The following is a 16,654-nucleotide window of genomic DNA, read 5'->3' on the forward strand; positions in this document are numbered from 1 at the left end:
GAGCCAGACAGTAAGTGACCCTAATCACAGGAAATCTTCGGATTCAGACATTGAAATGGTTACTGTCAGGGACTGGGAAGCGGGGGGTGGGGGTGGGGTAGTTCCTGTTTAACCCTGACAATGAGAAAGATCTGGAGGGCTGTGGGATTGTTGCAGAACAGTGAAACGGCGTCCTAGACGCCGAGACCGGAGGATTGCAGGGAGTGGAAGCAAAGCCCGGATAACGTGGTGTACAACGACACTGTCTCAAAATAAAAAGCAAACCAACACCCAGCAAAGCAGAAACCAGGTGAGATAGCTCAGGCCGACTATCCCAGTGCCCTCGGGAGGATGAGGCAGGAGGATCAGGAGTCCGAGGGGTTAGCCTCAGCTACACAGGGAGGCCAAGGCTAGGAAGAAAACGGAAACCAGACAGGTCTGACTTGGCTGGAGCTGCTCGGGCGAATCCCTTCATCTTCCAGCGGGTGGGTCCCCTCCCGGGGAGACCTTACCCAGCCCGCGCCTGAAACGCACGCGCGGCCGAGCGTGGGAACCCGCCTGCACGGCCGAGCGCACGTGCCGTGGACGTAGCGCGGCGTCCACCTCCGCCCTGTCTCCCTACAGCGCGCATGCTCCACGGCGGCGGGGTGCGGGGCGGAGCCTCGCGGGAAGCGATCTCGCGAGAGCCCGGCCGCGACCGCGGCTGTCCCCCTGCTCCCCTGCCTCCCGGCTGCGCTGCAGCGTCAGCTCGGCTCGGTCTCGGCCGCGGCGGTCTCCCCACCGCGGCGCATCCCCACCCCCCGACCCCCAGCCCCGGCTCGGCCGCCCGCCCGGCCTAGGCCGCAGCCCCGGGCTCGCGTCGCGCCACCCCCTATGGGCCCCGGCTGAGGTACCGCCGCCGCCGGCCGCGGAGCCTCGATGCTGGCCCGGAGGAAGCCGGTGCTACCGGCGCTCACCATCAACCCCACCATCGCCGAGGGCCCGTCCCCGACCAGCGAGGGCGCCTCCGAGTGAGTGGGCGGGGCCTGCGAGCCCGGGGCGGGGCCGCGGAGAAAGGGGGTGTGGCCTGAGGGGGGTAACAGTGGGGTGGGCCGAGGTGTGAGGGGCGTGGCCTTTTAGGTCGAGAACTGAGCCTCTGGGGGCGGGGCCAGCGGGGAGAGGGCGGGGCCAGAGAGGTGTGTGTCGTCTGGCTGCAGGAAGAGAAAGGGGCGTGGCCTAAGGTGAGAGCCCTGGAGCCCGTGAGCATAGAGGGGCGGGGCCCTGAGGGATTGCTTTTAGAAGGGGGGTGGAGCCAGAGTAATAAAGGGGTCTGGCAGTGGCTGAGGCAGGCTAGGGTGGGATTGATGAGGGCAGGGGGGTGGGGTCTGAGAGCGCTGGCCGTGTGGGGAAAATCTGGCTGTTTAGCAGGGGAAACTTGGAGTGGCAGGTCCCGCTGGGGTTGTAGAGAGGAGAGGAGGCAGCGAAGAGGCAGGGCAAGAAAGGAGAAGGGAAGCCGGGCCTGTGGCGGCGCACACCTTTAATCCCAGCACTCGGGAGGCAGAGGCAGGTGGATCGCTGTGAGTTCGAGGCCAGCCTGCTCTACAAAGCGAGTCCAGGACAGCCAAAGCTACACAAAGAAACCCTGTCTCGAAAAAAAAAAGGGGGGGTGGGCCACTTGAAGGGGACGGGGAGAGTCAGGTAAAGGGTGACACTTTCCAGGTGTGTGGGGAGTGATCCTGTTAGGAGTGGGTTGAAGGACAAGAGGGTAGGCAGGGTAGCCCAGTCCAGGGCTTAGGACTGGGCAGGACGCGAATGGAGGGGGTTTAAGGCATGGAGCCCCAGGAGGAAGAGGTTCCCACGGTACTGCAGAGTGAGAAGCAGGCTGGGGGGTTGAGGACCCCACAGGGGAGAAAGATGCTGATCTGAGAAGGAATGGATGAGCCCAGTTTCTGGCCTGGAAGTCGTAGTAAAGGCGTGAGGAGGACCTGAGGAGTCGGGGAGAGTGCCTGGGAGCCTCGAGTCCACAGCTAGGTCTTGGAGCTTGTATCCTGCTCGCCAAAGCTAATGGGTTAGAGCAGCCGTTGGGAGTCACGGGAGGTCTTGGGGTGCTTCCCAGAAGCCAAGGCAAAGGACAGAGGAGCAGCCTGAAGGTGCTGAGGCGCTCCAAACGATGCAGGGCACCGGGGTCCTGTGAGGATGGCCGGTACATTCCAATTGTAGGGGCTCGGGGTGTGTGTGTATGGGGGGGGGGGGAACAGGGTGGGACAGGCAGGTGGCTTGTTTGAGGTTCTCACGTCCCCTTGGATGAAGACAGATGGGAACAGGTTTCTAAGTTGTAGAAACCAAGCCCCATTGGGTTGAGGCAGGAAGATCACCAATTCAAGCCAACCTAGGCTTGAGAGAGTTGAGAGTGGGGCGTGCTTGTGTGGGGGAGGCCTGGCACAGCGGCATAGCTGCCGCCCCTGGACTCTCCCACCTCTGAGTGCTTTCGGTGGTCCTGGCTGAGGTGCGGCCCCCCGGCCCCTGACTCCTTCAGCCTCCGCACAGCTGGGGCTCGGGTCCTCGCTTCAGCTCTGCACCCGGGGCTCCGCAGGGCGAGCCTGGCCGACCTGCAGAAGAAGCTGGAGGAGCTGGACCTGGATGAGCAGCAGAGGCGGCGGCTGGAGGCCTTCCTTACCCAGAAGGCTAAGGTGGGCGAGCTCAAGGATGACGACTTCGAGAGGATCTCAGAGCTGGGCGCCGGCAATGGCGGCGTGGTCACTAAGGCTCGGCACAGGCCGTCAGGCCTCATCATGGCCCGCAAGGTGAGCGGGCGGGGTGGTGCTGCCCTCAGCTTCCGTGGCTACTCAATGTGGTGCTGGAGCAGGGTCTCGCTGTGTAGCCCTGGCGACTTAGAACTTGCTCTGTGGACCAGGCTGGCCTGGAACTCACAGACACACCTGCCTCTGCCAGATTCTGGGGTGGCGGCGTGGTGCGCTGGTGAGTGTGGGGTGTAGGGTGCCCGGGACCCCACGTTCTTTCCCATCTAATACAGAACTGCTGCCAGGCTGGACTGTGGGCCAACAGCTAGAGAAGCCACGTGTGGGGTTGCGTGTCTATTAGCTTGTGCCGATCTGCCAGGGCAGCCTTGACTCTGTGGGCAGAGTGCTGGCCTGGCACACAAAAGCTTGTAAACTAGGTGTGTAGTGCATGCCCGTTGACCCAGGGGGATCAAGAGTGCAAGTCGGCGAGGCCTGGTAACGCACACCTGTAATCCCAGCACTCGGGAGGCAGAGGCAGGTGGATCTCTGTGAGTTTAAGTCCAGCCTGGTCTACAAAGTGAGTCCAGGACTTCAGGACTACACAGAGAAACCCTGTCTCAACCCCCCCCCCCAAAAAAAAAAACACAACAAAAAAAGAAAGTCAGGTCCTTCGCCCTGGTCCTCAGAGAAGCAGACCTGGTGTGGGTGCACACGGCAGGAAGACAGGTTCTCCTGGGGCCTCCGCACACCAGACAAGGCTGACAGCTGCGAGTGCAGCTGCATGGGCGAGTGTACAGGGAAGACTGGCCTACTGCAGTCTCAGAAGAGTCCTGCAGGCCACTTGGGCTCAGTGTCCCTGCTTCCTACCTTCTGCTGATTGGATGAGGCCATCTTGTCACAGGGGTCACCTGATTGAAAGCTCACTGCCTCGCACATCTCTGTTCCAGCCACAAGGAGGCTGCTGAATGCCTGCCACCTCAGGATGAAGACGTACTGCAGGATACCAGCCAGCTGGCTCGTCTCCCTTAGTGCCAGGAGTCCCCTTAAGGTGTGGAAAGGTGACATAAGGACACAGCCAGTAGTGACAACCCGCATATCAGGTTGTTGGTGTGTCAATACACCTGACCTTTCTTGAGATCTATTGGGCTGTTGAGCAAAGGAAACACATGTTTCCTGCCCAGAGTCTTCTGCTGACTCCAGGTGTGCACCACTGCACCCTGGAATCTCCACCTGCACAGCTGTGACCTTCAGAGGGCATCAGGGGACCCTCCCTCTTTTCTTTAGGCAGCCCTGACATGCTGGCTGCATCAGAGATGGCGATTATGTGGGAGCTGAGCCTCCATAGACGTCAGGACACAGGTTATGTGTCCTGTATGGGGCTGCTTTGAGAGCCGTCTGCACCATCCTCTGTCTAGCACGCCTGCTCTGCCATGTGTGAGTGACCATCTGCGGCAGTGGACAGGGCAGAAGGACCAACAAGTCCACTACGTTTTTTATTTTTGTGAGTGGTCCAGCCTCTAGCAACATCCTTGAGTAACAGTCCTAGGCTTCTTGTGGCCCGAGCCTGGCAGGGTCAGCAGAGCTCCCATGGGCTGCGGCGCACCTGGGCCGAGAGCGGCTTCCCTGCAGCAGGCGGCTTTCTGCTTGAATCTTGTGCACCCTGGAGGCCACATCTGCAGGCAGCTGCTCCTGACACGGAGGCGTGTGCAGAACTGGGGGTGATTGTGAGGAGCTAGCGACGGGCCGTGGCACAATGAGAGCGACACTTTGCTCTCACCTTAAACGTCAGTGCCCCAAGGTCCAGGCTTTATGAAATTTGTCTCGTCTTACAGACTGTCCACTTCTAGTCACAGAGAAAGTGTCTGGCAGAGGAGAGTGGTCCTGCTCAAGTGCTGGCTCCACTGACAGCGGGGGGACACAGAGGGCTGCGGTCAGCTCCATGCCAGGGCCAGTTCAGGTAGGTCAGGCAGACTGAGGTCCTCTGGGAAAATTCAGGGGTATCAGAGATCCAAGTGTCCAGGGCCTGTGTTGGAGCCACCATGCATTCAGATGCTGGAGACAGATGTGGGTGGAGGGGCTAGTGCTGACCAGCCGGCCCCTCAGCTGCTAGGTAGTGCCTGTAGGACCTGCCAGAGAGGTTTCTGGCCCAGGCTGATGGTGTCACCTTGTGAGACCCTCCTCCAGGCTCAGCGTGGACCAGAGACGTCCATCCCTGTTCCTGGCTGGCTCCGTGGTGACTGGAGGATCCCAGGGTTCCTGCACACTGACTGAGGGCGTGTCCTGCACACTGACTGAGGCCGTGTCCTGCACACTGACTGAGGGCGTGTCCTGCACACTGACTGAGGCCGTGTCCTGCACACTGACTGAGGCCGTGCCCTGCACACTGACTGAGGCCGTGCCCTGCACACTGACTGAGGCCGTGCCCTGCACACTGACTGAGGCCGTGCCCTGCACACTGACTGAGGCCGTGCCCTGCACACTGACTGAGGGCGTGTCCTGCACACTGACTGAGGCCGTGTCCTGCACACTGACTGAGGGCGTGTCCTGCACACTGACTGAGGCCGTGTCCTGCACACTGACTGAGGCCGTGCCCTGCACACTGACTGAGGCCGTGCCCTGCACACTGACTGAGGCCGTGCCCTGCACACTGACTGAGGCCGTGCCCTGCACACTGACTGAGGCCGTGCCCTGCACACTGACTGAGGCCGTGTCCTGCACACTGACTGAGGCCGTGTCCTGCACACTGACTGAGGCCGTGTCCTGCACACTGACTGAGGCCGTGTCCTGCACACTGACTGAGGCCGTGCCCTGCACACTGACTGAGGCCGTGCCCTGCACACTGACTGAGGCCGTGCCCTGCACACTGACTGAGGCCGTGCCCTGCACACTGACTGAGGCCGTGTCCTGCACACTGACTGAGGGCGTGTCCTGCACACTGACTGAGGCCGTGCCCTGCACACTGACTGAGGCCGTGCCCTGCACACTGACTGAGGCCGTGCCCTGCACACTGACTGAGGCCGTGCCCTGCACACTGACTGAGGCCGTGCCCTGCACACTGACTGAGGCCGTGCCCTGCACACTGACTGAGGCCGTGTCCTGCACACTGACTGAGGCCGTGCCCTGCACACTGACTGAGGCCGTGTCCTGCACACTGACTGAGGCCGTGTCCTGCAAGCACTTGGCACCTGTGGCTGAGCAGTCACCGCATAGCAGAAGGAGCATGGTGTTGTGAGACCTCGCTTTCCCCTTGGTAGCAGGGTGCCATTAGGCACTGGACTCAGCAGACAGGATGGAGGTGCCGACACCTGCTCCTGTCTTCTCACTTGGGTGGCTAGAATGCTGTCCTTTCTCAGTGATGACCCACAGACCTGGCAGATAATGCTACCCAAGCCTCTTTCATCGCTGGCCTCGGGTCTTGTGCACTTGCCTCACCTATAGCCGCGAGGCCTTCTCTCAAGGCCTGACATGCTCCAACCGCTGCCCCACAGCCACCTCCGGCTTTCCAAGGTTCTCAGAGCAGGCATGGACCCCCCACAGGCATTCTAGCCCCCTGTGCCCCCCAGGGATGCTGTTATGGGGTTCCTGGAGTGGAAGCAGAAGGTGGTGTGTTTCTGCTCTGCCACAGTTGTGAGTAGACCATGGTTGTTGGATGCATCAGTCAGTGAGGCGTGGGATGCAGGGGTACAGTGTGCAGGCCAGCCTGCACTGCTGTACTCAGCCCAGTTGGAACTTTTGGGGTTCTGGAATGTTTGTAGCTCTCAGGTGACAGTGTTCAGCCTTTGGGTGGAAAGTGCCACTTCCACATGGTCTACTGCCTTTGTTGTAGCTTGGCCTGATGCAGTTGTGAGGCTTTCCCCCCCCCCCTTTGAGACAGGGTCTTACTATATAGCCATGGTTACTCTAGAACTTACTCTGTAGACCAGGTTGGCCTCAAACTCACAGAGATCTCCCTGCCTCTGCCTCCCTAGTACTGGGATTAAAGGTGTGCACACCACTGTACCACGCTGAGACAAGGTCTTGCTCCATTGCTCAGGCTGTTTCCCCAACCTGGCCTTCTTTTTTTGTGGTTTACTTTTTTTTTTTTTTTTTTTTTTTTGAAGTTTAGCCTGGTGGTGGTGGCACACATCTTTAATCCCAGGATTTAGGAGGCAGGGGCAGGTGGATCACTGAGTTTGAGGCCAGCCTGGTCTACAGAGAGCATTCTAGGACAGCCAGGTCTACACAGAGAAACCCTGTCTTGAAAAACTGATGATGATGATGATGTGTCTGTGGGCTCCTCTGCAGGTGGAGTTATAGGTAGTTGTGAGCAGCCACAGGGGGTGCCAGAAACATAACTCAGGCCCCTGCAAGAGCTACAATCGCTCTTAACCCCTGAGCCATCTTTGCAGCCTGTTCTGCGGTTTTGAATGCAAGGGTGTTGAGATTGTCTCCACTGCAGTGGTGCCGGTGCACAGCAGACTGCCTGTGTGGCTGTTTGGAGGGGTCCTCAGGTGTAGGTCCCTCCTCATCACACCCTTTCTGTGAGCCAGTGCTGGAACAGCCTCACTGTGTGACCTGGGGAGGAGGAGGATCATGAAGCATCCCTTTGGCCTGCTTGTGTGACGGATGGCACCTTATCTAGGGTCAGCAGACTGAAGACTGACAGTGGGGTCAGGGCTGGGGCTTTGCAGGACCTACAGGGCCATCCCAGCTGGTGGCGCCTTCATGCCCCAGTGTTCTCCACGGGTGGAAAGACCTCCTCAGCCTGCCCTGCTCACTAGTTACACCAGTGACACTTTGCTGGGGTTTTTGTGTGGGTCCCCAGCAGCTGTTCCCACTGCAGCATGCCGCTCCCCAACCTTGGAGCCTAGCCTTGCCCATGCAAGGACTGCCTGTGTCTCCAGGCTGCCTGCGTGGCCATGGCCCACCAATGGAGCAGTAGTGGTTTGCTTTTCCCTGTGCTGGGCATGAATCCCGGCCTGCCTTGAGGCTCTACGTGTGACGCCTGGCCTCCCCTGGCAGCTCTAGGCTCTGGGGTCTCCTGTGTGGCTCTTGTGGACCTGGCTATGGCTGCTTCCTAAGGATATTCCCTGTGTTGTGCGGACTCCTGTCCACAGGGTGGCGAGGAGAGGAGTGACCCTGCTCTGGACACAGTGGAGTCCTCAGTGGCCACTGAGGCCTCACCCTGGGAATGGGGCCTGGAGGAAGGGCTGGGTGCCGCTGTTGCCTGGGCGTGTTGCTTGGGTAAAGATTTATGCTTCACATGGGTCAGTACAGTGCTGCTTTTTTCCCAAGAATAGAGTAGTGACTTGCCCTTTTTCAAAATACTCATTTTAGGCCAGTTTTACTGAAAAAGTCAAAACACTGCATCACCATGAGCCCTCGTCCCGCTGTCACCCTCAGTCCACTGCCTGGCGCCCCCTTCTCACAGGTGCATGCCCAGGGGCCAGGCCCCTGGGGGTTCAGTGGGCACTCCCCTCAGCAGCCTCTTCTCCTCACAGCTGATCCACCTGGAGATCAAGCCGGCTGTCCGCAACCAGATCATCCGGGAGCTGCAGGTGCTGCACGAATGCAACTCGCCCTATATCGTGGGCTTCTACGGGGCCTTCTACAGCGACGGCGAGATCAGCATCTGCATGGAGCACATGGTGAGTGAGTGCGCCCCAGAAGCACGCGCCACTGTGGGGAGCGCTCCCGGTTCCAGGAGCTGTTGGCCACGCTCTGCGCTGGGAGGGTGCACCGAGGCCCATGGCCCCAGCTTGAGATGGGAGCTGCACGCCTCGCTGTCTAGATAATGGTCTCTAGAGGGGAGTGGGATGGAGGGTCTGCGCCCAACGAGGCCCCAGCCTGCTGCGCCGGAGCAGGACCTGAGACTCCCCTGAAAGTGTTGCCCCTGCTGTGTTCCTCAGCCACGCTTTGCCACTGTGCCGTCTAGGAGCCATTTTGTACAAGAAGCAGGAAGTGAACTTAAGGACACTGCCCCCAGCTGCGGGAGCTCCTCCCACTTGGCCTGGGCCTGCCTCTCCCTTGAGCCTACCCTGCTTGCCTCAGGGATCAGCAGGGGCTGGGGTGTGCGACCCCCCCCCCACTGTCCCTCCTGGTCCCCTGCAGGAAAGGGACTCCATCCTGTGTGTCCAGGAACTTGACTCTCCTGGCCAGAGTGGCTGACTGGCAGCCCAACTAGACCCTGGACTACAGGGACACAGGAGCCCTCTGTACCTGCAGGTGGCTCTCACAGTGGGCCCAGTGTTGGGATAGGAAGCTCCCAGAGGCAGGAGGATTGCCTTGAATTTGAGGCCAGCTTGAGCTGCGTAGCAAGGCTTAATCTCAAAGTAGAACTGCACCAGGCAGTATGTGGCCTCCGTCCGGGGCTGGGGAGGGGCTGGCAGGAGTCCGGGAGTAAAGGCCCCATGAGGCCCCGTCTCAGAGTGAGAAAAGGAAAAGGCCACTGTGCCCTCCCTGCTGGTGGAGTCTGGATATAAGTCATAGGTCACCTGGTGTAGGTGTCCTGGGAGGACAGCTCAGCCCTGGGCATGGGGGTAGGTGGCCTGTAGAGGGTGACATAGAAACAGGGATATGTTTGGGTCCAGAGGCTAAAGTACGAATGAGGGCGCTATCTGCTTGGCCCCATGTTGTGGGGTGCTGCAGAGCTTGGGGGCAGAGAGCAGTGGGCTGGCCGCACTTGGTGGTACTGGCTTGTTAGGCAGCATACCTCCCCAGAGAACCTGCTGTTGAAGGGGGGAGGATGTAGCTACAGTCTGTGGGTACCACGCTATAGTGGCCTGCAGTCTGCTGGGCTTAGGGAAGGGCAGGATGACACCCAGGATATAGCTGTGTCTGTGCCAGATAGGAACCCTGGTCTCTGCCCGCAAACTTATGCACAGAGCCCTTGTCACTGATCTGGAATGTTCCGGCCCCCGCTTGAGAGAAGGGGCTTGCAGGGCAGAGCTACTCAGCCTATACTCAGGAGAGGAGGAGGGAGAAGCTGGGGTCCCGCCCTCCCCATCCAAGGCCAGACTCACCTCCAGGCCTGCCTCTTGGGGGCCCTTCCCCTTCCTCCTGCCACACTGCAGACCCAGGTGTTATTGCGGAAGTTACCGCTGGTGTGTGTCATTAAGGGCGACACACCTGCCAGGAGCCTGCTGGAGTGCCTAAGCCGTCTTCTGCAGTGTGTGGCAGGTGCAGAGGGATGCATGGTACTGGAAACATGCCCAAGTCAGGGACAAGGGAAAGTTCTGGGGCTCAGCCTTGGTTGTCCGTGTCTGAGTCTTTCATAAGAAAATGTGTTCACACTTCTATGATAGAGACACTTTCTAGGATGCAGGGGGTGCACGCAGGGACTGGCTGGCAGCATCCCCAGTTCTCCATCTTGCCCTGGGACACTGTGACCTATCTAAGGTCACCCCAGCTCAGCCCCAGGAGGCAGTTTGCCACCAGAGACGTAGCCATGCCCAGAATGCCTGTAGTTGTTGCACTCAGGAACTCCTGGGGTGGAGTTTGGGAAGCCAGGCAGTTGCTCAGCACTCTACAGGCCCTGGGTGGCCTAACAGAAGTGATGGCCCCTGCTGCACACTGTCCTCCCCAGCACCCCGCCACTGTCACCTCCAATCTCAGTTCATTGAAGCAAAACAGAGCAGGGTGCAGTGGCGCACACCTGTAATCCCAGCACTTAGGAGGCAGAGGCCTGTGATCTCTGTGAGTTCGAGGCCAGCCTGGTTTACAGAGTGAGTCCAGGACAGCCAGAGCTGTTACACAGAGAAACTGTGTCTTGAAAAAAACCAAAAGAGGGAGGGAGAGGCCGGGTGTGGTGTCGCACGCCTTTAATCCCAGCACTTGGGAAGCAGAGTCAGGGAGATCACTGTGATTCAAGGCCAGCCTGGTCTACAAAGTGAATCTGGGACAGCCAAGGCTACACAGAGAAATACTGTCCCAAAGAACCGAGAGGATGTCGGGGAGGGGAGAACACACACACACCCAGGGCTCCAGTGCTCAGCTGGGCAGATGCACTGGAAGGCCCCCTCCACCTGGGTGGTGTCCACTTGTGACCTTCCCTGTGTCCCTCTGAGCACTGTGACAGAGGGACCAGGGGAACACAGAGGAGGCCTTTTCCTGACCTCGTCTCCTGAGGCCCTACAGAGGTGTAACCACCTGGCAGTGGCTGCCAAGTGTGCTGGCCCAGCTGGAGTCAGGACACTATTTCCTCATCTGAGTGGAAGCAGGGCTACGCCCTGGGTGTGAGGGGCAGCCAGGTTGGTGATTTGTGGGGCCTGTTGCACCTTGCCACTGCCCTTGCATGGGGCGCAGCCCTCACGACACCCCAGGAGAAATGGCTGTGAGCCAGTCCTGTCCCATCCTGCCCAAGGATTGCCAGTGTCCTCCCTTTCCCCACAGTCCCTGGTGGAGGAGCTGGCTATTGCAGGTATGTTCTGTCACTGTCACTCAGTCTCAGGGCTCTGCAGTGTCCCTACCACACATCTGTGTGGTTACCTGGGGACACGAGGGCCGGCCTGCCTGAGCTTTGAGTTGGGTTTCTTGACAAAGCCAGCTGCTCAGCTGCTGTCATCTGTGCATGTAGGACGGTGGCTCGCTGGACCAGGTACTGAAGGACGCCAAGCGGATCCCTGAGGACATCTTGGGGAAGGTCAGCATTGCGGTGAGTTCGTTGGCATGCTTTCCTGGGGGGCTGAGCAAATCATGGCCCCGTCCATTTGAGCTTCTCTGCTGGTCCTGCCGTGACCTGTGGCCTGTGACCACACCTTTCTCTGTAATGGAGCTGGCATGTACTGTGCCCCCACCCAGCGCTCAGGATACAGGGCAGGCGGGTCTGCACAGTGAGACCCTGTCTTAAAAGGAAAAAAAATTCAGGCTAGTAGTACGTGCTTGTCATCTCAACCTTTGAGGGGCCGAGGCAGGAGAATTGCAGGGTTTGAGGCAGCCCTTGGCCTTGTACTTTCAAACCAGACAGTGGCCATGCGCTTGCTGCTGGTACCTATATGTGACTTCAGCGACTCACGTGTCACCTGGCTGCCATGGCCTAGAGCTGGTGCCCTCAGCACACAGGCTACGCAGCACTGACCTCATGCCCTGGCCTCCTGCAGGTGCTCCGTGGCCTGGCCTACCTCCGCGAGAAACACCAGATCATGCACAGAGGTAAGCTGGGCCAGGAGGTGCCGGGGGGGGGGGGGGGGGGGGAGGGGGGCCACAGCGGGCACAGCCTCACCCCACCCTGTCTATAGATGTGAAACCCTCCAACATCCTGGTGAACTCTCGTGGAGAGATCAAGCTGTGTGACTTCGGGGTGAGCGGCCAGCTGATTGACTCCATGGCCAACTCATTTGTGGGGACACGCTCCTACATGTCTGTAAGTATCCTGGCCCCCGCCACACACATGCTCGCTGAGGTCTGTCTGGTGTGTGTGTGTGTGTGTGTCCTTCCCTGTTGGCTGCCAACCCCAGCTCTGTCCTGTCTCTCCCTCTCCCTCCGACAGCCAGAGCGGCTGCAGGGCACACACTACTCCGTGCAGTCGGACATCTGGAGTATGGGACTGTCACTGGTGGAGCTGGCCATCGGGAGGTACCCCATCCCTCCACCTGATGCCAAGGAACTAGAGGCCAGCTTTGGCCGGCCCGTGGTCGACGGGGCAGACGGAGAGCCTTATAGTGTCTCGCCAAGGCCCAGGCCCCCTGGACGCCCCATCAGTGGTACGGGGCATTACAGCTAGCTGGGGAGGGGTGGGTAGGGAACCAGCTGTCACCCTGCTGGCCCTCTCTGCACCAGCTGTTCCCTGGACAGGGCTGCTGTGGTCAGCAGTCCTCAGATGGTCCCGGGCTTTCTGGGGTCAGAGCTGCAGGCAGTACGCGTCTCACCCTCTACCAAGGCAGCTGCACCTGTTGCTGCCAGCTGGGAGGCTCGGAAACTCCACTTGGGGTCAGGCCTTAGCCAGCTGCTGGGTTTCCCAGCACTTCCTTGTGAAAATGGGTAAAAAGGGGTTGGGGTGCAGAGGAGCCATGCTGCCTGCCGTCTGCCGTCTAGAAAGCGCCAGATGCGGGTAACCTGCTCACATCACTGCATCCCTGGTGGGCTCAGTGGCACAGGCAGTGCAGACTGGCGGGAAACTGCTTGGGTTCCTAGAGTGGCTACCCTGGCCACTGAGAGGTGGGGACAGGGTCCTAGTGTTGGACAGCGCCTCTGCAGAGTGTGTGTGCTAGGATTTAAGTCACTTTTCTGTTGGATGGGAGGAATAGATGACTTTGTAACTGCTGAGACAGGACACAAACACTGCAGCATGCTCCCTGGAGGTTATGCTGTCCAGTGGTTAGCTCATCTGCAGACGAGAGCGGCCGTCACCTCTAGCTGGTTCTGGAACATTCACCCACCCCTAAAGGAAGTCCCGTTCACATATGCTATCCCTTGTCAGTTTCCCAGCCCTGAGCCCTGCTCACCCAGCCACCTGCATTCTCCTGCTCTGGACATTTCCTGTCCTGGAGTCCACACTGACCTGGGGATGGGTGTCACTAAGCACAGTGTCTCGGAGGTCCCTGTGTGTCTCTGTGGGTGGTCTGTGTGTGTGAACAGAGAGCCCCCTCCCCACCCTGTGCCCCACACTGGTTGCTCACCCTGAAACCGGATCACAGAATGTGTTCCTTGGCTGGCCCCAATCCTTTGGCGAGCTGTGGTAGTAAACCAGGCCAGCTCACTCCTGCCTAAGTCCCAAAGTAGCCATGGCAGGACAGGCACACAGCATAGCTCAGCTGCCATCCATCAGGGCCTTGGGGTCACCATCCGCCAGCCTCCTGCTCCACGTCCACAGCAGCTCTGCAAGGTCACAGCAGTCTCCCTGCTCACCCACCAGTCCCCTCCCCCACTCCAGCACCCAGAGCTCATCTCCACCCGTGGCGTGGGAACGACTGCTTAGCACGTTCCTGTGAGAGTACAGGAGTAAGGCCGGGAGGACCCAGTCAGCGCGTTCCTGTGAGAGTGCAGGAGTAAGGCCGGGGGTCCCTGTCAACCTCTTAAGTTTCGTCTTGTGTCCTCCCTCCCAGTTATTTATCCTCTGTCCTGTCAAGTAGGTCACGGGATAGACAGCCGACCGGCCATGGCCATCTTTGAACTGCTGGACTACATCGTGAACGAGGTGTGTGCCCTTGGTCTCTGGCGCTTCGCTCAGGGCGTTAGCTGGGGGCGAGGGTGCTGTGGGCTGGGCACCTGGAGGCCCCACCCGGTGTCTGCATCAGCCCTGTGACCCCAGCTACTCAGCAGTGCAGACAGGAAGCTTGAGTTGGAGGTCAGCATGGGCCAGCCTAGGCTAGTGCTGTGGCCAGCTCCTGCCCAGAATCCCCAGTGAGGGCCAGGCCACCTGCATAGGACCATACGCACAGCAGGCTCCTGCTGTGTCCTCACCTCCTCATGGGAGGCTCGATGTCTCCTTCCTGTTGGGTCCAGAGCTTCCAGCCTAGTGCCCTGTGTCAGAGGCTGAGGCAGGAGGATTGCCTTGAGTTCAATCATAGTGACTTCCAAACCAGTCTCAGCTACAGTGTGAGACCCTGACTGAAAAGCAGCCAACAGTGGAGCAAAAGTATCTAAGCAGGTCTCCAGATGGGGACGGGGCCACATGTTAAGGTACATGGTTGTCCTCAGGGACAAAGAACATTGAGAAATTGTAAAGAGGCCTGGATGGGGCTGTGGCCCTGGTGACAGGGCAGCCATTGTTCTGGACACTGACACTCCTGCTCAGCCCCAGGGGTCCTGGAGCCACCCTCCACAGGAAGGGCTCTGCCCTGTGCCCCAGGCTGTCCCCGCCCACTTACTTGATAGTGTTGGGAAAAACTGAACCAGAGGAGCCCAGCCCAGTGAGGGCGTGGCCAGTTACCCGAAGCCACTCCAGTGACCCTTCCTGTCCTCCGCAGCCACCTCCTAAGCTGCCCAGTGGTGTGTTCAGCTCAGACTTCCAGGAGTTTGTGAGTAAATGGTGAGAAGGGCCCCGGGGATGGTGGGGGCAGTCCCCATCCTGATGGGTCAGAGTGTCCCCATACCTGATGCCACCCAGGTGCCAGGCTTGAGCGGCCCCGTGGCACTGCGTGCTTAGTGAGGGCCTATGCACAGCCCAGGTCCTGTCCCAGAGCTCCCACCCAGTGGTCATGGGGCCTGAGAGTTAGCTGAGCCGCCCAACTCCCCAGCCCTTCAAGTAGGCTCAGTTGCTGTGGTGTTTCTGGAGCCAAGAGGCAGGCCACTTACTTGTATTTCCCAGAAGGCACTGGGTATGCCTAGTAGTGAAGCAGGCGCTGTAGACTGCCTCCCCCATAGAGTCACCAAGCCCCTTTGAACTCACTAGCTGATTAGAAGTTTAGCTGTAGGGTAGGGGGCTGGAAATATGCTCCTGACATCCTACCATTCTGGAGGACAAGGCCGTCCTCTGCCAGCCTAGGAGAGGAGATAGAATACCCTGTCATCCCTGGTGGACAGCCCAGCCACGCCCGGCCACTGAGTAACACCTGAATCTTGTCCCTTCGCCAGCCTCGTCAAGAACCCAGCGGAGCGCGCAGACCTAAAGATGCTGATGGTGAGTGGGAATGCGTCCTGGGCCAGGGCACCACGGGCTGTCTGCGTGGACACTGCCAGGGGCCTGGCCACCTGCTGCACAGCCACCAAGGACCTAGGCCTCCTGTGAGGCTGGAATTATCTTTAACATGAAGACACTCACTGGCCTGCACCCCAAATCCCTTCTCCAACAAGGTGGAAACAGCAGCCACCCCAAGACTTACAGGCAGATACATCTTAGTGCACACACCCCCTTCCTGGACAGACCTAATCTGGTTTAAGCACCATCTGTCTATTTCTTAGGCCCCTGAGAAAGAAAGCCTGCTTCACCCCAGAGGCTCAGACATGGACCAGGTGCCTTTTCACTGGGTTTGGTGGCACATACCTGCCATGTCAGTATTGGGGGAGGCCCAGTTAGGCACACCCATCTTCCCAGCACTCTGGGTGTTGAGGCGAGATCAAAGTCTCAGGGTTGTCTTTACATAGAGGTTTAAGGCCCACCTCAGCCACATGAGACCCTGTCTGAAGAAGAAGAAGAAGAAGAAGCAGCAGCCAGGCAGAGGCAAGCAGGTCTCTGAGTTCAAGGCCAGCCTGGCCTACAGAGTGAGTCCAGGACAGCCAGGGCTACACAGAGAAGAAACCCTGTCTCGGAAGAGCAAACAACAACAAAAATGACATCCCAAGATAGAGGAGTGGGGTGGCCTTGGTCCCCTGTGAGCAGCCCTGGGCTCCCATGTCCTTTCCGTTCCCCACCAAACCTACCCTGTGCAGGAGGCAGCAGGGAGGACTGCCCCAGGCACCCACACCTGGGGTGTGCAGCTGTTTTGAAGGCAGTTGTGGGATGGAGCAGGTAGAGGTGGGGGACACCCTCCAGACGATGCCCCAGACCATCGGGGCAGGGCTGTGACTGACACCCTTCCTCTTTCAGAACCATGCCTTCATCAAGCGCTCTGAGGGGGAGGAGGTGGACTTCGCCGGCTGGCTGTGCCGAACCCTGCGGCTGAGGCAGCCCAGCACACCCACGCGCACTGCAGTGTGACAGCCGTCGCCCAGCAGCCTGTGTCCTTGTCTCTGTCGGCATGGTCAGCACAGTGGCCGCCTCTGGGGACGATGATGCTGTGTGTTGTGGCAGGGGACCTGAGTCCATGCGTTTGAAAACCAAACAAAATGGAGAAAGAAAATGCTGCCACTGTGCTCCTGTCCATCGCTTGCTCGTGGCCCCGCCAGCAGGTGGAAGAAGGGCAAGCAGGGAGGAGGGAGCAGTCGCCACCCCCCCTCCCCGGCTCCACCTCCTGGGATGTGGCTTCCTTCCCCGCAGGGGCTGTGGGAGCAGGGGACCCTTCTGGGCCCCAGTGGGCTCCAGGGAACACAGCTGACACCCAGTCTGGTCTCTGCTGAGCTGACTCAGCACAGCGCACAGGAAGTGCCCGGCTTGCCCT

At 59.5% G+C, this 16,654-nt stretch overlaps 1 protein-coding gene and 1 long non-coding RNA gene across 5 annotated transcripts; one reads left to right on the forward strand and one right to left on the reverse strand.

Annotated features, from left to right (window-relative positions):
- The first annotated feature begins 633 nt into the window (after positions 1–633).
- Positions 634–16,396, forward strand: MAP2K2 (mitogen-activated protein kinase kinase 2). 4 transcript variants are annotated; one of them, XM_084796521.1, is made up of 11 exons: positions 634–989; positions 2,552–2,762; positions 8,180–8,326; positions 11,254–11,331; positions 11,777–11,828; positions 11,915–12,039; positions 12,166–12,379; positions 13,745–13,812; positions 14,585–14,646; positions 15,192–15,237; positions 15,702–16,070. In XM_084796521.1, the coding sequence occupies exons 1-11, from the start codon at positions 898–900 to the stop codon at positions 15,888–15,890; spliced, it is 1,284 nt and encodes a 427-aa protein (XP_084652647.1). In that variant the 5' UTR covers positions 634–897; the 3' UTR covers positions 15,891–16,070. The 4 variants fall into 4 exon arrangements, with proteins under 4 accessions (XP_084652647.1, XP_084652648.1, XP_084652649.1 ...); XM_084796522.1 differs by having other exon boundaries at positions 636–989; positions 13,748–13,812; positions 15,702–16,054; XM_084796523.1 differs by lacking the exon at positions 15,702–16,070 and adding an exon at positions 16,144–16,396 and having other exon boundaries at positions 637–989.
- Positions 6,556–6,966, reverse strand: LOC311605767. Its single transcript, XR_014782075.1, has 2 exons — positions 6,892–6,966; positions 6,556–6,599 (listed from the first exon to the last, which is right to left on the reverse strand). It is a non-coding gene; the product is annotated as an uncharacterized lncRNA (long non-coding RNA).
- Positions 16,397–16,654: the final 258 nt, after the last annotated feature.

Source organism: Acomys minous (genome assembly GCF_964271855.1).
Source record: "Acomys minous genome assembly, chromosome: 9".
NCBI classification, from domain to species: Eukaryota; Metazoa; Chordata; class Mammalia; order Rodentia; family Muridae; genus Acomys; species Acomys minous.